Source organism: Fusarium redolens (assembly GCF_020744475.1).
Source record: "Fusarium redolens strain MPI-CAGE-AT-0023 chromosome Unknown BKA55scaffold_8, whole genome shotgun sequence".
NCBI lineage: Eukaryota > Fungi > Ascomycota > Sordariomycetes > Hypocreales > Nectriaceae > Fusarium > Fusarium redolens.
Window position 1 is genome coordinate 159,736 of NW_025763671.1, and position 21,606 is coordinate 181,341.

At 48.7% G+C, this 21,606-nt stretch overlaps 4 protein-coding genes across 4 annotated transcripts; 3 read left to right on the top strand and 1 right to left on the bottom strand.

Moving 5' to 3' along the window:
* Positions 1-2,259: 2,259 nt before the first annotated feature.
* Positions 2,260-3,410, top strand: BKA55DRAFT_539272 (uncharacterized protein; the record flags this gene model as incomplete). Its single annotated transcript, XM_046190115.1, has 2 exons — positions 2,260-2,331; positions 2,433-3,410. 2 exons carry the CDS (start codon positions 2,260-2,262, stop codon positions 3,408-3,410), a joined length of 1,050 nt encoding a protein of 349 aa, XP_046049014.1.
* Positions 3,411-4,741: 1,331 nt separating this feature from the next.
* BKA55DRAFT_512386 (uncharacterized protein) lies at positions 4,742-6,832 on the bottom strand (the record flags this gene model as incomplete). The annotated part of the gene is made up of 1 exon (XM_046187801.1): positions 4,742-6,832. One exon carries the CDS (start codon positions 6,830-6,832, stop codon positions 4,742-4,744), a length of 2,091 nt encoding a protein of 696 aa, XP_046049015.1.
* Positions 6,833-11,091: 4,259 nt separating this feature from the next.
* On the top strand, positions 11,092-12,902 carry BKA55DRAFT_593975 (uncharacterized protein; the record flags this gene model as incomplete). The annotated part of the gene is made up of 2 exons (XM_046195615.1): positions 11,092-11,116; positions 11,335-12,902. 2 exons carry the CDS (start codon positions 11,092-11,094, stop codon positions 12,900-12,902), a joined length of 1,593 nt encoding a protein of 530 aa, XP_046049016.1.
* A 3,994-nt stretch (positions 12,903-16,896) lies between these two features.
* On the top strand, positions 16,897-18,779 carry BKA55DRAFT_689937 (caspase domain-containing protein; the record flags this gene model as incomplete). The annotated part of the gene is made up of 6 exons (XM_046199420.1): positions 16,897-16,982; positions 17,124-17,302; positions 17,362-17,706; positions 17,771-18,209; positions 18,535-18,704; positions 18,754-18,779. 6 exons carry the CDS (start codon positions 16,897-16,899, stop codon positions 18,777-18,779), a joined length of 1,245 nt encoding a protein of 414 aa, XP_046049017.1.
* Between the last annotated feature and the right edge of the window lie 2,827 nt (positions 18,780-21,606).

Consider the following 21,606-nt stretch of genomic DNA (forward strand, 5'->3'; position numbering starts at 1 on the left):
TTAGTCTGAAAGCAAAGACGCTGCCTGAGTCGTCGCAAGCAAAACATTGACTACCTATGCAGTTGTGAATTGGACATTCTAGATTTGTATCAACGAGATATAAATCCTTTGAGACCTTCCGAGACAGCAAACAAACTTCATCGGGGAGCACGACGCCGACTCCGACTCATGTGCAAGCTGAATAAGTGGTGCTGTCGGCAAGTTCAGGTTCTCTTCTGACGCTGTTGAGAATCAGAGTTCGGATCCCCCGCTTTCCAATTGAGTAACGATGTGTCTCTTGAAAACTCTCATCGACATTGCGATGCAATGCTGTCAGTCGACTTACAGATCGTTACCTTTGGTGGACTATGTGGGTGTTAACGGAATTTGATTGGTGTTGTCGTATTGGCCAATGGCTGAATCATCAACGAAGTGAGTTGTGGAGTTGTCTAATAGACGAAATTGTTAAGGAGAGCATGTATGGATCAGCATAGTCTTATTAGTTAACAGAGCTTTGATAACCTGGCCCTCAGGAGCAAGAAAACTTCAGACTTTAAAATAGGATGCCAGAATAAGCTTGGGTAGTAAAGAGCCCTCTAAGCTTAGGCTAATTTACCTAAAAATTTTTATCGCTTAGGATCTAGGTCCTAAGTTTTCTTGCATCCCCTAGCCTGGTCAATGCATTCGCAAAACAAAAGTAAACAAAAATTCAAAGCCTCTTCCCTATTCACGACATCAGAAACCATTTATCAGTTATCATGAATGGGGAGAGGCAAGAGACAACTCGCTATTGAAGCTCCAAGTTCACGATGAAACGCTCATATCAACTTATGTTACCGAGCATATTGGTGTTGAATAGACTCGGTCCAGGACGTAAACCATTTAAAAGCGAAAAAAAGGGGAGTCTCCAGAGAAAATAACAAAAAATCATACAATCGATCAGCTCCTTTTCAATCAGGTGTAGGAAACAAGATACATCGCCAAGCGTATATTCGGACAGCCAGTCCCTTGCATGCATTATTGACCAAGTTTGGTCTGTCTTAAGAGAATCTGCAGCCAATCAACCCCGGCAATGGAGAACAGAACAAAGGAGTTTGTTCAGCCTGAACAAAGGCTGACGCCAGTATCAAAGTCACTGTGGCATTGTGTAAAGTTTTCATAGAGTTGACAGATATAGAGAGACCATAGCTTGTATTGCCCTGATCTATTAAAGGGGTTGTTTGCATTTCGCTTGTCATGAAAAGCCTATCAAAAGGCATTACCGAGTTCATAGCCTTTCTCACATACCATGAACTGCCTCAAACCTGAGGCTGGCTGAAGCCTCTGACAGAAGAGCTGGGAAACGCCAAATGGGTCCATTTGCTGGCCCAGCAGCGTCAGATCGAGTGGGAAGGGGTCAATTTGAAATATCTGATTGGCCGAAGCCCGTGTGCAAAGTGCATGCATAAATACTTTTTCCTAAAGTACCCAAGTACCAGGTACAAGTCTAATTAAAACTTCCAGGGCAGATCGAGCCTAGCGAGCAAACTCGGGTTTCGTTTCCAGAGGAATGTGACCAAATTTACTTGGTGACCCCAGCGACCGGCTACTGAAAAGAGCTACTTGGCGTATTGGATCTTATGTTAATGATCATATCGGATGATACTGTAAGTTGGGAGTCTCTTTCAGTGACTCGTCGAATAACCATCAAGTGCAAATATACATGTAAAGAACAAGGGCCATCATTGTATTATCATAATAGCCAAACAAAGACACCTACAAGACTTCGAACTTCGAACAAAGAAGCCAAACTACTAAAGTTTCCAGCTCAGTTCAGCTTCTCCCCTCCTGTAAGTGGTTACCCGGCCGTAGTAGCACGAGCCCCTCACAGGGCAGGTCCGCTTACACCAAGGCTAAAGTACCGAGTACTTCATGACGGGCAATTGCAGCGTTAGTGCGTGCCACTAAGACCAGGTTAGCAGGCTCCAGCTCATAAGGTACAGTACTCAACTGTAACGGTCCCTCGAGATTGCGTTTGCTTGCTCTGCTCTCTCCAACTTAACTTGGATTCTTCATTCACGCACCCAAGCCACTTCAACCACCACTCACCACAATTCACTCCTTGACCATTTCGACTCGATTTCTTGCCATTCGACACACAAACTTCCACCAAAGATCAACCGGTATTATTTTCCAACTTTACACAACACATCGATCGATTCGACGTCTTAATTCGAATTTCACGGCCGTTGCCCCTAGCAGCAGAGCAGAGTAGAGCACAAGTGCAAGTGTAGGAGCATCATGTCTTCGCCGTGGAAGAAGCAGCCAGAAGATGTCGTCGACAGTGTACTCAAGCGTGCAGAAGTGAGCAAGGTGAGTAACTCGATCCATTGACTTTTTACTAGTAAAATTCAATCTGTCTTTTTTCTCCCTCCTGATGAGGCAAGCATTGACTGACATTTCCACTCTTTAAGATTGCACGACGTTTGCAAAACCGCCTCGCCCTCGCAAAATTCAAGACCAAGCATGGCTGGGAAGACCTCACACTCGACTCCATCGAGCCAAAAGTCGAAGAGGAGATGCGAAGGAAACGTTTGACCGAACCTACAGATGTCCTCTCCGACTCATCATCAAGCGCATCCGATCTCCCATATCCGTCCCGAGCCCTCATGAGCTCTCCCCTCAAAGCGCCCCTGTTCTCCGATGCGGTAGGCTCCAGCAACGGCAGCACGGGACACCGTAAGCGCACATACCTCGCCTCCTTTCACGATGTATCATCAAGCCCTAGCAAACGATTCCGACTTTCCCCTACGGCACACAAGTCCTTTGGGAGTAATGGTGTATGGAAGAACTCGCATCAACTAACACGATCTTCTCCTCTCAAGCCCAGGCGGCAACAACACTTTACTACCTCGGGCGGACCCGACGTCTCCTTTTTCCAGCAGCGTCTCATGAGCCGTGAGCTGACATCACCCAATTTTGCTGCACCTTCCGATGACGATGACGATCTTTTACCCATTCACTCATTCAACCCTACCAATATCCGCTCATCTCCTCCACGCACACCACCTATGCGCACCAGGTCTGTTAGCAAGCGGAACAAGGGCGAAGGCGGTGCAGGGGCCAATGGCAAGACTGGTGAGGAGGGCGCAGATTTACTCCTCTACCTCGCTGCTTCGCCATCACCAGCTGTCAGAACTTCAACTCGAACACGAATGGAACCTCCATCAACCCCTCCCCAGAAGAACAAGCAGATGGATCTACCTTCTTCGATGATGATGACGCCTGGTGGGGGTAACCTCTTCCCAACCACCCCCAGCCAAGCTTTCGACTTTGCCGAATTTGTTAACATCACACCCAGCCCGGCACAAAAGCCCTTCAAGACACCAATTTCTATCACGGCAACTAGGACACCTGTGAGCGGTACTCAAAGGCGACTCACATTCGACTGAACGTCGGAATGAGGGTTTGGGAATGGTGTGAATAGGATACGAGTTCTTTGTGGACATGATACCATGACGGCACTTGTTGCAACACTCACGCATGCACCTTTTTATTTTGATTTTTCACTGTTTGGAATTGGCCTCGGTTGTCCGTGGCGTACAGTAACACACTGTACATGTCTGGGTTTACCATTATTTGCGACGGCGTTATAGACTAAACGGCAATGGCATGAAAGAAGGTCTTTCAAGGGAGGTTATCGAAGACCACGTCTCGTACCAAGTGAGACCGAGAGGATGGTTTTTTCAGCGGTTAATTTGTTTCATCTTGTTTGAGGTGAAGAATTGTCAAAACAGATTACATTATGGGCCGGTTCAGGAGAACAGGGGACACTGCCTGGATTGATTGATGGAACGGCTTATGGACAATGTGACTATCGTATTACTTTACTACTAGTACCTAACTATTTCGACTTCAAAATTCAATTATTACTGAGTCATTCTTGAGAATGTTGATCATACGACTGCAATTGCCTGCATGTGGAACGAAAACGAGAGGAAAACCCCTTCTCTTCCACGCAAGGGTCGGTCGTCGCATAAAAACCCGTGTCCAAGCGCGCGTGCGACGGGCAATTTACGCGCGAAAGAGCTGACACGTAGCTATGTCGTGTCTGTTTCGTGCCTCCAAGACCCTGTTTTCGAGAATCTAAAGCCAATCACTGGACGAGATAGCTACAAGTGTAGGTTTTGAGTCTGATGTCATGAACTCTCGAGGGATGGATAAAGCGTGTTATTTGGTTGGATGGACTGCATCATGTGGATTGAAGAGGGGTTCGACAGTACTTTCGAGACATGTACTCGATTAGAAGCTCAATAATGGCTGCCAAAACCTACCATAAGTGGAAGCACCACGCATTTGATGCATTACTAACATCCATCCGCACTTCAACACTACACTACGCCTAACTTATAGCGTGATCATGCAATGTCAATCAAGAGCGCCTTCACATTCACGCCCAGAGTTAAAATGACACGAACAGCACATTGTATTAATAGTGGTATAAAACTAAAGTCTCGGCGGAGCATAGCAAGCTTTTCTGATTTTGACTCTAGCAACACCTCACGCAGTGTGCGTTCTTCTGAAGAAAAAGAAGGAGAAAAGCCTAGTTCTGTGGTATCATAAGCATAAACGCTGACATCAAACATCAACACCATCTATCCATCTTCTATTTTATACTCCCCCCAAGTCTTACAGCGAGCCAATGAATATCCCAGGAGAACCACTATGTTGGTCCTCCGCCGAGGCGGAACGAAGTGAATTTCCGTGTCCCTGCTATGAGGGTTCACATCGCCTGGCCGGTTTGTCGTCTCAGAATATTGCCGTCGCTCTCACTTCGGGAGTGTCGAGGTGAAAGGGAGAACTCAGATCCGTCATATCGGCCATAGATGCTGGGTACACGAGGGTGAGGGGGCACAGGAGGCCACTCGCTAACGTCGCTCACTCCACTGGTATATCGTGAAGTGTAACTCTCAGCCCGAGAGTGTCTGACAGTTTGGCGGTTTGTGCTGTAGAAGGAGCTGGCGGCAGTATAGCGCGGCATGTTTTGAATGTGTCCCATGCTAGACATATGTCGGCCATCGAGCTCTAAGTCGAAGGGGTTCGAGTGAACATTGCCGCGCCAAACTTCCTGTGGCCTTAGCCTCACGCCGTCACCTGTCGACTGGGGTGTAAGGTTGCGCGACATGGTTGAGCCTCGCCTCTGATCGACTGGCTCTCTATAGGCCATCGGTGGCGGTTGCATGGGGTCAGGAGACAAGGAAGAACTCTCGTCAGCGAACGGGTTATCCAAAGAATGAGGCCGAGCAGGGGCAAGTGGGGGTGGCACGAGAGAACCATGAGGCAAGGTGCTACCGCGACCATATGAGTTCCCACGAGATGCAGCAGGAACGGTGTTGGGATCAGAGAAAGGGCTGGGGCTAGGAGTTCGTCTTCCATCATGGTCATTGTTCGGCACAGGGGGGGCTGCTGCGAGGTCCACAACGCTTGATTCTTCAATAAGTCGCGACCACCATCCCTGTTGTTGCCCAGGAGCTGCGCTCCCTCGGCTAGGGGCGCGGTTTGTAGATATGCTCTGGCTTTCAGCGCCGAACTGAGAGTTTCCTCGGCTCATGTCGACATGAGAAGAGCTCATGGACTGTCGGAATCGTTGACCAATCTTCTTAGCATTGGCGCTCATAGCGGCAGCGACCTTGACGGAGCGAGGTGTTGGACCGAGTGAATGATTGTCGATTTCGTACTTCTCCTTACCAGATCCGCCTTGAGGGAAATCGAGCGGGGTGAGAAGAGTGCTCCTTCGACGCTGCTGTCTCCGTCTCCTGATGAGCCAAAAAATGACAAGTGCCAGGAAAGACAATCCCACGATGGAACCGACAATACTGCCTACAACGACTGGAGTTGGGCCTGCATTGTCGGAATCTTTTTTGACAGCTGAATCAGGACTTTCGGTTTTCGAGGCATGATCGCTTCCAGCGGTTGCACCGAGGCCAATGGTCGTAAGGCCTCCATCAGCTAGAGTCGCCGTGGTAAGTGCCGGCGCAGCTCCGTCAGCGCCCGTCTCGCCATCATCGAAAACGAAACTGTCAGATGCTTCAGTAGTCTCAGTAGCGGAAGAAGCAGTTCTGGTTCCAGATCGAGTTTGAAGAGTCGTCGATCGAGATGAAGGGCCAGTGAAGGTGAAGGACGCAGTATCAAAAAGGAGAACCTCCGAAGTAGATGTCGAAGTCGAGGACAAGGACGATGAGGACTCCGTCTCAATTATGAGTCGAGCATTTTCTGGGGTATCCTTAGGCGCCTTTTGAGTTGTTGGTTGAACAGGCGTCGTTACGGGGTCTGGTCCATCGATCAATCGGGCATCCTGTGGTGTCTCCTGAGGTGCTGGCTGCGTCGTTGGCTGGACGGGTGTTGTCACGGGATCCGGGCCGTCTATCAATCGGGCATCTTCTGGTGTCTCTTTGGGCAGCTCTTCGGTAGTTGGCTGCACAGGTGTCGTTACCGGGTCAGGGCCATCAGTCACTGGAGGTTCTTGGGGCGTTTCCTGTGGGGGTGGTTGAGAAGTTGGCTGAGCAATCGGTTCGATGGGAACTGTCGTCGCGTTCAGGTTTGCGTCACTGGTCTCAGGTGCTGCCTCTCCTCCAGCTGCAGGTACAGTGGTTGGAACAGGCTCGATCTCTTGGGTTGTAGGTACAATCAATGATGCAAACACCGGGGTATCTACTGCAGGATCCGCGGCGGGAACAGACGTCAGGTCTGCAGCAGGCGCGGTTGAAGCGGGTGGCAATTCAACACTGTCAGTGTTCTCTGTAGCGTTGGCTGGAACATGGTATGTGACCACGACGGTGGTAGGCTCGGGGATGACAACATAATGAGATTCCATCTTCGTCTTGGTGATCACCACCGGTGCTCGTTCTTCGAGCGAGTTCGTATTGTTGGTATCGATTTCTCGTGGTATGCCGGCATACTGTCTTCCGAATAAAAAGTTGAACAAAACCCGTGTTCGGAGGGCTAACATCCTCGACCAGAAACCTTCGCGATGCCAGTCGCTGTTAGTGAGACCTGGAGTCGGAGCCTGGCCCAACCGTGAACAGAGGTAAAAAGTTTGATAAATGAGCAAAAGCTTAACATAGGGCCCCTGTGGCCATCTACTTTTTGGCAATATGCATGTAGATGGATGACCCAGTCACCTTGCAAATATAATGAAGGTAAGAGAATGTAGATATCACGGCCAAACACTGTGATGAGAAACGAGAATGAGTGAATAAAGGTACGACAAGAGAATGTAGAGGGCGCAAAACAAGGAAAGACACCAAGAGAAACAGAAACAGAGAAGGAAAGGAAGACAAGACAGAAAGTGTGAGAGAGAATGAAACGACAATATGGTTGCCCCGAGTGGGAGGGTGGTCAACCTAACGTTAAGGTACCGAACCGACCTACCTTGACTCCCTTTACTAGCGTTTTAGCTGATTCCAGATATAACTGACATTGTACATCAGTTCAAGTACGGTAGACATGGGTTCGTCGTAGCTAGGAGCAATACCCTGTCCTGCGACAGATCTGAAGCACGACAGCCTCCCCACGCTGTCTGAGCTTCCCTACCTACCTGACTAGTCAGGTCCTACCGTCCGTACTAGTATTCGAGGACCAAACAGAGGATCCGATGTGAGCAACATAAACAAGGTTGGTATCCCAGACTTCTGGGACGCCTTGGCTCTCTTGGCTTGCGTGGCCTTGTGTGATGTTTGCATTTTCGTTTGTCACGAGGTTCTAGGCGGGTGTTTCCCCGTCTGGATGACATCCGAGCTCTAAGTAAAGTGGAAGTTGGTCGGATTAATTAGAAGGATGTCACCCACATCTGGCATCCTTCCTTTTTTTTTTTTTCTTTTTTTTTTTTCTTCTTTTGTTTCTGTTTCTTGAATGCTGTAATGCCTTAATTAAAACCGGGCTCGGCAACGTGGGCGGTATCGCCTCGCGATGGTGTTGATCAGTTGATGCATACCCGGCGTATAATACACAGAATGTTGTTGATGGAAAAAAAAAGCCCCGAAGCGAATTTAGGTGAGTGAGCCTCAGCAAGGAGATGAATTTCAGGTGGGGGTTGATCCACGGGAGTCTGGTCTGGTCAATCATCTTGGCAGGAGCAGTTAGTGATTCTGGTTAGCGCCCGAGCGCTACTAATACATACCTGTACCTAGCCACCTGAGACACCTGAACATCCACCACCGTTTCTCCCTGTGGCCCTGCCCGTTGTGGCCCTTCCCGCCAGCAAACGCGCCGAGCCCGGTACATTACACCTAAAAGTTAGCCAAAGACCCCGCTGCTAGAACGTGGAAGACAAGGCACGGCAAAATATCCCACGAAACAAAGCTCACTCTAGAACAAAATGACAGACAGCCTGGAAATTTCGTCCTCCTGAGAATTGTTTGGCTAGGAACTAATGAACGAACGTGCATAGTACCTGCATAACGTACCTGAAATGTGTCTCCTTTAGGATGAGGCCGGCATTAGTTCGAAAGTAATAACAGACGGCATATTTATCACCACCACCACTACACACACAAACAACTCCTCAATACCATCACATACACAGGAAACCAAACAAATCAGCCCAACAGCTCAGCATAAGGAAACACAACATGGTTAAATCGCCAGATAAATTAGGCTGTTGGGAAGAAAACAGCTGGTTCAATCCTTCTTCATGCACTATCGATCCCATATGTGCCATCTAAACATTTCAAACCTCCTCTTCAAACCTCCTCTCTCAATATCCTTGCTTGGATCAGTTCATCCGCTCAGGCATCCCTTGACTTACCGCTCCTAGACCCATGTTCCGGGCCACAACCGCCCACATCCCTGTCGTCCTTCGCCTCGAGCCTGACTCGGACTGTCACCGTTTCTCGTACCTAAAATCTGTCTGTGCCTCTTTGTTAGCGACGCCTTTCGATTACCGAAACAGAATATCTGTCCGTAATGGCAGGTCCCGCTGAGTAACCAGCATGGGACGGAATAAAGCTGATGGCGTGCGAAGACGCTAGAGCTTTTGATACCGTAACCTTAAACTTGCTGATCATCCTTCATTCCTGGGTTGGTCTTGAGAAAGACTATGCGAGCTTTACCATTCTATTGGGAGTTTACCAGGTTGTCGGGTAAGCTGTTGAGACGAATGGGACTGTTAACGAGAGTTTCAGTGTAAACACAACCCCAAGAGTTCCATAAAACTCCTGTATGCTTATTTTATGAGATTAGACGCTGATTTAAGGATGTCATGAAACATTAAGGTTGAGCTTATGATTTGACTTAACTGATACTACTTTTAAATAATACACAGTTAAAGCTTCATGCGATTCTTTGGGATGAGAACTTCATCTAGTTATGTGAGTGCGGGAAAGGTTGAAAGAAGACCTTCTTAATCTCTTTTTGACATTAAACATATATAGTCCCAAATCCTCTCAAGTCTCAACAGGTTTACTATTATTGACAAATCACTATTTCTGGTTTCCAAGTTCCTAAAGGGAGTATAAAGAAACCTTTCTTAACTACTCCTATTGAGTGCTGTTCTGAAACCCAACTTTGAGATGAAGATCGAGTGAGTGGTCCTATTTTCTTGTCTTGTATTCCGTATCTCGTAACCCTCTGTTTGATTGGAGATAACAGAGGACATTAGGTCTTTCTCATACATTCATAAGAGCCAAGATTCTCATGATCGTCTTGTTTCCGATCAAAACCCGGGGCATGAAAGGGCTCGCCACACGTCAGTTATGTTGCTCAGGATGACAAGAGTACATAATCCGGGGCCAAGCATGTGCCAGGCACTCAGACATATATTCTCAACGTTACCAAGAAATTCCTGCAGACAATACCTGGCTGGGATGTAGAACTCATGTCAGGGAACGCGATGAATTAGTCAGTTATGTGTATGGTCTAGGGTATGTTGATTCATCGTGGGATTCTCTCTCAAGTTTTTAGAACGACTTTTGCGAGCATTGAATGAGTTAGTGAAGAAGTTCAATGCAGCAGAGAGATGGTTGCTTCTCTCACAGCCCCATACTAAAGGCATTAGACTCTAATGTTTCTCGTTGGCTAAGAAGAAATTGAGGTTATATGGACGTACCCTATAACAGAAATCTTTATATTATTTCGTTGGATCTGGTCATAAACAAAGTATGTAGGGTTTGTGGCACCCAGAGAATTCAAGCACTTCCATTGGCGTTCTCTGACCAGATTAGGAAGTGACATGAAACAACTTCTAGGAAGCTCACTAGCCCTCATCGTATTTCTCAAACATCCATTACCAATGAGAACCGACAGTTTTTGCATGAAGCATGAATTCACATGGTGATGCATTGAAGACATTCAACAGCTGACCAATCGCGGAAATAGGTGTCCATTTGCCGGGTAAAGGCGGTGGTGGCTTCGCTTCAGGCACCACCGACTCACTCATATCATGGATGGATGGATCCATTCGCTCACTCAGGAACATTGACATGACCTCCTACCTACCTAAACAAGACAACTGATATACTCTTCTCATATCGCTTCAGCAGGAGATAATAAATCTCTCAGGAGACAGAGCCTATGGTTGGCTCTCTTGTTAGGTATTGAAATAACCCCGCGGCTGCTCCCGTATGGGCCGAGCCGATCTTGGCACTGACCAATACCTCAACTCAACCTCAGTCACCGAAACTTTTGAGGCTTCATCTTTCAATGCACTTTGTCCTTACCACGCCAGAGGCCCAATTCTATTGTCTGGTCAAGTCTCCTTTAACATACTCTTGTCTAATTGTCCGTTTCATAGCTATTGGCTAGTGCATTCACTTTTGGATCTGTCTTGAAAAGTCTTGTCATTTATAGTTATTCTTCATCAGTTCATCATCTCCATCAACCTCTCTCCATCGACAGCCAAGCTGTCTTGAGGCCCTCAGTCAGCTTCTGCACATCTCAAGCCACTTTCCATCACCAACCAACATCTAGTTATTGTATGTGCCCTGTGCTATGTCACACCTTGCTGGACCAAAGCTGACGTCGTCTTCTCTTTAGCATAGCATACCATAGCATAGCTAGCATCCATCCATAGCCTAAGCATTCTGTCCTCCGGTACCTTACATTGTTAGTTGCGCCACTACAAGCGCTTCAGCTGCCATGTTTGGAAACTTCACCTCCTTCGGTAAGCTAGTCTTCTCTTCAACCGCCTCTCCTCACACTTGAACCTCATTCTCCCCTACCCATTGTGATACTCATGAATGTCTGATGCTCACAAAACACCTCATTGACCCCCTCACTTCATTTCCCTGTCTATCTCGCCTGCCCCTCCCCCACAATTCTCTTACCTTGCGACCTACCTCTCCACCTTGATAGACCCTGGCTAAACTTTGTCTTCTTCAGCCGGCATTCCGGCCAAGAGCAAGGTTGATCCTAAGGACGTACCGCCTCCTACGCCGGTTACTCTTCCTCGCTTTCAACCTTTCGCTCAAGACGATGATACCATCGATGAATCGTCTGCGCTATCTACTCTTCTTCGTAACACCGGAAGATCAACTGCTGCTCTCGGTCCTTCGGGTTTCTCTGCCATTGGTCTTAACTTGAACCTTGATTCCAAGCCTACGGACCTGATTCCCGATACTTCATTCATCCCGGATTTCGATAGTTGGGACAAACTGTCGCCAGATGAAGCCCAGGAGAAGAATCAGTCCACCCGGAAACCCTTGAGAAATGGCAACCTCTCTCCTGGCTGCCATGTGTACCTCGAACGCAAGAAGGAATTGTCGAATGTCAATGAAGACGCGTTTCGAACCGTCAGAAGGCTACCAGCCCCCAAGGGAAGGACACAGGCTCGTTTAGGGAATGCCTATGAGTTTTTCCGTTGCCTTGAAGCCTTTACCTCTTTCTGGGATGACCCTACTCAGCCGTTACCGCTTCCTCAATCCCCTGAAGCTTCTCCCGAAGTTACTTCATCCGGCGATGCCGCGAACTCAGGGGACGCAAAACCTGCTAGCCCCAAGCCAGATGAGAGCGCAAACTTCTTTAGAACCAGCGCTGGATCATCTATGCCACTTGAATATCGCAATAACCTGATAACAGCATTCATCAAACTTGTTGCTTATGACTTTGGGTGTAACGTCTCGCCTTCTCGAACCGAACCACGACTTCACTTCAGCTCACCCCAAGGATCTGGTTCTCGCAAATCTTTTTGCCCCTCTGGCTGCCTTTTTATATTTCAAAGTCCCACAACCCGTGAAGCCGCTCGTGCAGGTGTGGTCCAGGGGCCCGTCGCCGCCGTCAGTGCCAGAGGTACAACTGACTTCACTCAGCCTGATCCTGAGACTGCACAATCACTCGACCTCGCTCGAGAGATCGTAGCAGCTCTTATTACAGCACAGCATCGCGCACGTGAAGGAAAGACTGAAAAGCGATTTGGTGAGGGAGAATGGTGGACGACCAAGAAGCGCTGGGGAGGTGGTCCTGGGGGGCCCATAGGACGCGAGATCGAAAAGGACCTGGTACAAGGCGACAAGGACGCGAAGCCCAGTGACGAGAACGGTCTTCCGATGCCACTTGCTAAGAAGCCTCGCAAAAACATGAGTATCTACGACAACTATCGCATGATTCGACCTCCATCGTCGACTTGGGACAAGAAGGCTCAATACGAAGCCATTGGAAGGCGCAAGGGAGCCGACTACGACGATATCTTTGTAGTGAGCTCGTTGTTTCACCATATCTCAATCCTCCGTGTCAGAGTACCTAATCGGCTGCTTGAGGCTCTGGAAGGGGCACGGGAGCCAGATGCATCCAGGCGTAGCTGGGGGAAGGTTGAGGCTTGGAGGAGCCCCTGGTACGATCTATTTGACACCACACAACGACTAGCAGCTATGAAAATAGTGTGGGGGATGATGGCTTACCAGATGAGAAAAGATGATGTGTCTGATGGGGACGTTGATATGACCAATGCTTAAGCTTATTTTGAAGTGGGCCATGGGCTTGGAGGAAACCCGATTCTTGCTTGCATTAGTATATTGGATCTCAGCGTGAGAAGTCAGCGCAAGGCCTAGGAAAGACTAAGATGGCATAGTTGCCTGGTTGGTTGATTACATGTATACATAGGGTATCCATACATAACATACATTAGCCAGGGTCACATTCCCATCACCGTTTCTGATTAGCTTGGCTTTTTCTATCAATGAGATACCCTTGAGGAGGAGGGTTACAATGAGGCGGCAGCTGAGACCGGGCCTTCTATCACCTGCAGAAGTTGCATGGATTTATCTGGTAAGTAACTCTGGTTGGGATTCACTTGCAGTCGTTGTCACGCCATCAGGGATTCGAGCAATGAGGGCTGGACTATAAGTCTCATGATGTTGGTACAAAGTCATGCATGATGCAACACACAGATTCCATGAACCATATGCTCGTGTCTAGAACATTGACTCAAGGAACATCAAAACGGGTGCATGGGTATCGACCTTGCCGTCGGGTTTCTTGGAGTTGGCATGAGAGGACATGGCATGGTGTTTCTGCAGGGTAGAGAGAGATAAGGGGACTTGAGACATGTCGAGCATGCCACGATACAGATCGAAGCTGAGGGAGACACGGAGCATGACTTCCTGTAGCGTTCCATATCAACGGGTGAGCTAGTTAAAGAAATCACCCCATGTTGTCTTAGATATCAAGCGAATGTGGATATGTGTTGGTGTTTGTGGCTGCATGGGAAGGCTGAAGCTATCTTGTTTGGGACGGAAACCCGCGTGGCATAGTCGGGTCTAGTGACGGAGGACGTTTCTCGTCTGGCATTGAATCTCGGGAGGCTTGTCACTCTGGCTTTTGGGCTCTGAGGCTTTTAGTTTGAGGCTGCCGGACATGATACGGAAAAGAGGAGGATGTGGTGGTTGAGTATGTGATATGAGTGCGTATAGTTCTTAGGAGAACTCCGAGAACTATGTCATAGTTCAGGTAGATACATGTATGCATGTGCTTGTGTTGCAGTAATTGGAGTACTGTACCGACAACTTGAATGACACGTCGATAGTGCAAGAAGATTATCGTCATCAAATCAGGCCCAGCATAATGGCAACCTAACGATATCCAATCCTCCCAAAAGCTGAGGCCCTCATCACAGCCACCAGAATGCAACTGAACAAGACCCTAAAAGCCGTTCATCCAAATGGCCCAAGCTCCTCAAGCCTCAATTCCCCGCTCAGCTCCAGGCGGCTGAGCAGAAACGTCCGTCATTGGCCCACTCAGCCCTGGTTCAGCTCTCGGTATGTCCGTCTGCTAAACCGTTACGGGATGATCTTCGTGCCATAGACGGGGAAGCTATCGGGTAATTTCAGACTTTTTTTTCTTCTGCTTCTTTCTTTTGTTCGAGGTGCATCATCGTGGATTTGTTGTCTTTCCCTTGCTTTGATGATTAGGATGGCCCCTGTTTTGCTGTATGTATGACTTGTATCGTTTTGTTGTGTTTGGTGGAAGATATGATGGCTTCGGACATGGCTGAATATCATTATTTCTTGACCGTTACTTCTTTGATCGAATGTAAGATCTCTCACAAGCACATGATAAAGTGCTTATAGAGTGGTTCAGTCTATTGATGCAGTTGCTCACTTGACGTTTAAAGAACCCCTGCTCCGGGCCTGCATCGGTGATCGCCGTTGCACCGGCCTCGGGAAACGGGTTGCGGAACGCCGCCTCAGCCTGACAGGGGCCGAATCTTAGAGTCCGGTCTTTGTGACGTTTGAACTCTTTTGGCATCTCGAGATATTAATTGGCCAACATCCAAAATTACAGATTCAGCGCGCCTAGGAACTCAATCTCAGGGTAATAGACAGGTGAACATGGGGGGCGTAGATCATTGTTAGACACACGTTCTACCCTAAAGTAGATCACGTTTTTGATACTCATTATGAATATGGCGTTTTGTCCGATATCACATACTCGCCTGTGGTTCCCTGAGGTGACATTTGGAACGTCTCAGTGAAAACGTTGGTTTTGACGGAGACTCAAAGCCACGATAGCGGAGATATGTCGCAGATTGGTGTTTGGTTCAGTGATGGAAGGGTATTTCACTCATGGCGTAGGTCTCGACTATGAAGAACATTGTGCCACCAACAGATAAAATAGCATGTAACACTGGTGAATTGACAAAAGCAAAAGAGCCGCAATCGTGTAAATTACAGTGGCTGGTAATTCATACCAGGCAACGGATAAGGCAAGGTAGTCATGAACTGTTATTACATGGGCCAAGAAACACCACGACACGTAACGAGGGACTTGGCTGATGTCCGATGAGACGACAAACAGGGCATTAAGGGCATGACAGGACCAGAGCCCAGACAGAGATTCGGCATTTTGAAGCCGGGGCCCAGTCGGTCGGGTCGGAAACTAGTACTGTAGTGTATGAGATCCCTGCAGAAGCACAGCCTGAATTGATCAAGAAGGAACCTTTAGATAGAACAAGTATCAATGACGATGCGGACAGAGTGGTAGTTCTGAGATAGGCAGTCCAAAGAGAACAGAAAGAGAATGGTAAAGGCAGTGTAAGGAGTATTTCCCAAATAGAGACGGTGTGATGTGAAGTATTGCCAAGTCGGACGCATCTCGTGCTGTAGCGCAGTCGAACATCTCCGTAGTGGTCGTTGAGCTAACACCAGCGATTTCCATTGTCGGTCATGTTTCCCCTTTGGGCCTCTTCTGGCGCTGAGCCTCCATTACCGAGCTGTCAAGACAACAAAAGTTGCATCACAGGACATGAGAGCTAGCAATAGCTTCATAGACATAGACATAGTCAAGTTACACTAAAGTTAGTTGAATCTATTCTCAGAGTTTGAATATACGATTTAAGTAGATGCTATATCCCCTCAACTATTATTGCTCTTCTTCAGCTTCAGGTTCTATCCCCTCTCACTGGTTGCACTATTGAAGGGGTCCTGTCTAAACTTCCCCCCCCACATCACGGCCCTACGATACCCCCAGAAAGTTCCAGTCCCTTAAACACGGCATTTCTCAGCAACGACCATTAATCGATCAATCGTCTCAGACTCAGAGGCAAAATACCCATTATAGGCGCAACTGCCGCGATTGTCTAAAACATAAACCAGGGCATCAATCATCAATTGCCCTGATCGGCCGCTGTATAATCATCTTATCTCTACACCCTACACACCCTCCCCTGTCCTAGACCACCAAGCTTGTGAGACCTTGACCTTGAACCTCTCATTGCTTTGTTGCTGCTCTCATCTACGATTTTTATTTCCTTTCTTCTTCCTAAGCGCTTGACTGGTTTATATCATCTCGTCCCCCACCGCCCAATATCAGACAAGATCATACCGACATCTTCTCTTCTCCTCAGCTCTTCTCTTACTTTGAACGTGTTCCCCCGCCTTCAGCTTTCAAAGACCAAACGCCCCGTGCACACAGCTACCTACGCTGCTTTCAGCTTTGGGACCAATCCAATCGAAGAACTATCCAATCCCGACCCCCGGCCTTAGAGAACCCTTAGATCAATCAATCAATCAAAGTCAAGTACTTGAGCGAACGAGCGTAAAGAACGAACGCCTTCTTCTCGCCTCTTTTTTTGCCCCGCGTGAGCATCGCATCAGCATCAGCATTCATCAGCACAGCATCTATCAGCAGCATTGGTCCATACTCTTCAGCACTTGACCGTCCCACGCGCTTTTACTACAGTACATCGTCATCGCGCCCAGCTTCGCCCCGGAACTAGGTGCATTTTTACATGCGCTATCCTGTCTGATCTGTCTTGGCGCCGAGCCCGAGTTTCCCAGACCCAGCCCAGCCAGGCTTGTTCTCTTCTTCATCTTTTCTTACCTGCATTTCTCTCGACCGACCCGACATCTTTCCCCCAACATCATCAGCAAATTCCCGATACGACCGATATACTGAGCCGCTGCTCTACCTAACAACTTAAACACCAAACAACACCGAAACCGCCCCGTCATGTCGGGATATCCGGGTTACAATTCTGGCCGCTACGGCCCGCCGCAACCCCAATACCATCAGCAGCCTCAGGGCAATTATTACCCGTACGACTCCCCCCCAAACACAAACATCATTTGATATACGTCCCCCGCATTTCCCATGCGCCCGGCGATCGCTTATGCTACTGCCCGACGAGCCATTCGTCATCGTGGAGTTCATAACTAACAATGTCTTCATTTCTATAGACCCCAGCCTTCGTACGGCGGTGGCTACCCGCAAGGCCAACCTTCTCCTCAGCCGCCATTTGGCTACCAACAACAGCCTCCCCAACAGCAGTATTATTCAGGGCCTCCTCCTCAACAGCAGCAGTACGGGGGCCACTACCAGCAAGGACCCCCCCAGCCTAATTACGGTTCGCGACCTGGTATGTTACACATCATGCGCTCCTCGACCGACTTGTACAGTACCAGCTAACTCTACCAGGCGGGGGGCCCGCTCCTCCTCCTACAGCACCTCAGCAATTCGGTCATGGCGCTCCCAATAGCTACAACTTCAGATACTCGAACTGCACCGGCAGGAGAAAAGCTCTTCTTATCGGAATCAACTACTTCAACCAGCGTGGACAGCTCCGCGGCTGTATCAACGATGTCCGTAACATGACTGCTTATCTTTCCGAGCACTTCGGCTACAAGCGCGAGGATATGGTGATCCTTACCGATGATCAGCAAAATCCCATGAGCCAGCCAACCAAACAAAATATTCTTCGAGCTATGCATTGGCTAGTGAAAGATGCTCGACCTAATGATTCCTTATTCTTTCACTACTCAGGTACGAATTATGCTTTGGAACCCCGAGCTTCCCCAAGCTCCAAGGCCTTTACTAACAGTCGCAGGCCATGGTGGACAGACAAAGGATCTTGACGGCGACGAAGACGATGGCTACGACGAAGTCATTTACCCTGTCGACTTCAGACAGACCGGTCACATCACCGATGACGAGATGCACCGCATCATGGTTCGCCCCCTACAAGCTGGTGTTCGCCTGACAGCTATCTTCGATTCGTGTCACTCTGGTACCGCCCTCGACCTGCCCTACATCTACTCCACCCAAGGTATTCTGAAGGAGCCCAATTTGGCCAAGGAAGCAGGACAAGGTCTCCTTGGTGTCATCTCCTCATACAGCCAGGGCGATCTTGGAGGCGTGGCCAGCAATATTTTCGGCTTTATCAAGAAGGCTGCCAATGGCGACGAGGTTCGCGAGCGCAACTTGAGAACAAAGACCTCTCCAGCCGATGTTGTCATGTGGTCCGGCAGCAAAGACGATCAGACTTCGTGGGTACCCCTATTTCCTCAGTATTATCCTTGTTACCAGATGATCCCAGCTTGATCATTTGGCTTTCACTACTTCAGTTTTGTTATTGGGACAGGCTTCTCAATTGGGCATGTTAGCATGGCGCAAGGCGTTTTGGCTTAAACAATTTGTTGTATCTAACTTGAATAACTTTCTTCTGAGCCTGCTCCAGATGCCAGATATAGTCTCTTAAAGAGTCTGTATTTGCGCATTTGGGGCGACGAGCTGCGTTGGATCGGTGGAGATTTTGCTCTTTTTCTTACACTACACAGCACCATTGAAGCAATTCGCTAACATATTCTACAGTGCCGATGCAACCATCGCCTCTCAGGCTACCGGTGCCATGTCTTGGGCCTTCGTCACTGCCCTCAAGAAGAGCCCTCAGCAGAGCTACGTTCAGCTTCTGAACAGCATCCGCGACGAGCTCGCAACGCGATACACCCAGAAGCCTCAGCTGTCATGTAGTCACCCTCTTGGTAAGTCGAACTATCTCCGACCTCGAATATCACACACTAACAGGTACAGACACAAACCTACTGTTCGTCATGTAATGTATATATATCCATGACCGCCGTACCTCGAACCTGGAGTTGGGATACCCCGATCTACTCAAAGATCGGCTGCATTTGTGTTAGAAGAGAACGTGGAAGAGTCAGAAGCTGGGGCGGTGTGGGTGGAGGTTTTTGATAACGAGTATCATAGGATGATTGGATGTTCTTACGATGGGAGGCTGTCCGAAAGGTTTGGTAGTTGGTTCGTGACGTCTTGATGACTGACTTGTTGGAGAACTCAAACATAAAGCATCTTAGGAGAAGTGTTGTTGTTAAATCAAAATGCTCTTGATTTGATGCCTATAGCGTCCAGCATCTTTGTGATGCAATGTACTACTTTGATCGCCAACCCCTATTCCTCAACGCCGAAAACCACCCTATGTAGAAACATGATTTAGGTATCCATAACAACCCTGTTAATAACAAATTGACAATGATACAGACCAGCCATACAAGCCCTTTAAACCACACGCTCTCGCTCATGCAATGCTATGTTCGTTCTGTCGATGGTCCTGCCAGCTTTCATACATCCAGACTCCGTGTAAAGACATGTTGTGTTTTCTTATGCTTCGGCTCTCACAACCTTCAGCTGTCTTGATCGCTTCACCTTGCGCTGCTCTTCAGTTGCAACAACAAGTTTGCGACGTACAACTTCTTGCTTGGCCCAGTTGTTGGCTGACAGGCGAGCACGAGCGATGAAACGCGCCATGACAAGGAAGGTCTTGAGACTAGGCTTTGTGTTGGAGGAGGTGGCAGCTGTTGTGTGGCTGGGTAGAGAGAGAGCCTTTTTGTTGCCAAGAAGATTTGTGCGAATGTCCTCAAGCTCACGCAGTTGGGCTTTATTGCTGTGAGGTTGTTAGTATAAATCGAGTCATAGACGTGACAAAGGGAACTTACCATGCATTGGCAACGTCGAGTTGCAGCTGGAGGAACTTCTTTGCATACGCGGCATCAGCCCGAAGAGAGGCCTCACGCTGGAAACGAGCCTGCATCCACTCCATCTGCATCACCATGCCTCGCAATTCCTTCCTGTGACGCTCGTCGGCGCTCTCAGCTGCCCTGATCACCGTCTCGAGAGCCTGGTCAGCTCCCTCGATGGTGGTGTCCAGAGCCTTGCGGTCAACAGCGCTTCGTCGGTCTGAAGCTCCGTTTCTAGCGGCGACTGCTGTGGCCTTGATGCGCTCAAGATCCTTCTGTAATTTTTCTGCACTCATGCGGAATGCTGCCCGTTCGCTGCGTGCTCGCTCAAGCTTGCGTCGGAGAGAAGCTTCGGAGGCGGCAAGGCTCTCGATGAGTTCCTGTTGCTGAAGAACATCATGCTCAAGGTTCTCCATTTCAGCCTTATTCTTCCTCAGTTGGCGGTCATGTTTGCTAAGATCGGGCTGTACTGTGGCTAAGGCGTTGCGCTCACGCTCTACCTTATCTAGTTGGTGCTTCATGCGACGTAGAGCACGCTCGTGCTGTGCTGCCGTCTCATCGGCTTGCGCTCTTACCTCCTCGAGAACCTCTTCGAGTACTATCTTCTGATCCTCGAGATCGTTCAATTGGCGCTGGAAGTCCTGAGACACCTGCATCGCTCTGCGCTCGGCATCCCTGTTCTTGGATCTGAGATCCTGTATTGACTTTTGGGCTGCAGAGAGCTGGCTTCTGAGCTCTGTGACCTCTGACTTGCGACCCGAGTCGCTAGTGGAAGACTTTGGAGATACAATGAGGCGAGAAACTTCAGTCTGGTGAACTTGACGCTCGAGGTCGGCAATCTGTCGCTTCAGATCCTTGACAACATCACGGTTGGCAGATTCCTTCTGCAGGAATTCTAGCTCCTTTTGACGAGCTGTAGTGAGGTCTTTGCGAATCATAGATAGCTCGCTATTACCCTCGAAGTTGTTGGGTATTTGGCGGGTATTCAGCTGGGCTTCATAATCCTCGATACGACGCTCAAGCTCACGAATCGTGCGCCGAGCGGCAGCGATATCGTGACTGTCTGTTGAGGACGATTGTCGTAGCTTGGTCTGTAGCTGAAGAATCTCCTGCCCTAGGCGTTCTTCCTCCTCGGCAGCTTTCTCGATCTCATCCTCTAGCGTCTTTTCGATCGCATCACGCTGCTCAATGAGAGCCTTGTTCTCATCCCTGAGGCGTCGTACTTCATTGTCAAGTTTGAGCTTGGCCGTACGGAGGTCAAGTCTCTCTTGATCAACACGAAGCGTTTCATTGTCGTAGAATTTCGTTCGGCGAAGTTCTCCATCAAGTTCATCCCGCTCTGCCTTGACTTCGGCCAGAGAAGAGCTGACAGAATGCAGTTCAGCATTGATCTTGGCAACTTGGTCTTGAAGAGACTGCTTCTCCTTGGAAAGCTTGTCCAGTTGTGAGTTTGTGTCCGAGAGCTGCCACTTCAATCGTGTCAGCGATTCCGTCGACTGCTGAGCATCTTGTTCTGAGGTAGAAATAGCGGCCTGGGCTGCCTCGGCTCGTTGACGCCATGTTTTAAGCTCTTCCTTGAGATCATCAATCTCCAACTGAGCGGCTTCTGATGAACCTGCCTTTTGGCGCATCACTCTAAGCTGCTCCTTGAGATTTTCAACCTCAATATTCGCAGCCTCTGATGCATTGGCACGTTGTCGCAATGCTCGAAGTTGCTCTTTGAGGTCATCAATTTCTTGACTAGCAGCCTCAGACGAGCCAGCTCGTTGACGGAAAGCCTTCAGTTGTTCTTTTAGGTCTTCCACCTCAAGACTGGCACCCTCATGGAGATCTGCTCTTTTGCGTGCCTCCCGAAGTTGTTCCCTCAGATCGTCAATCTCCTTGTTGAGGACTTGTGTTGATGCTGCTT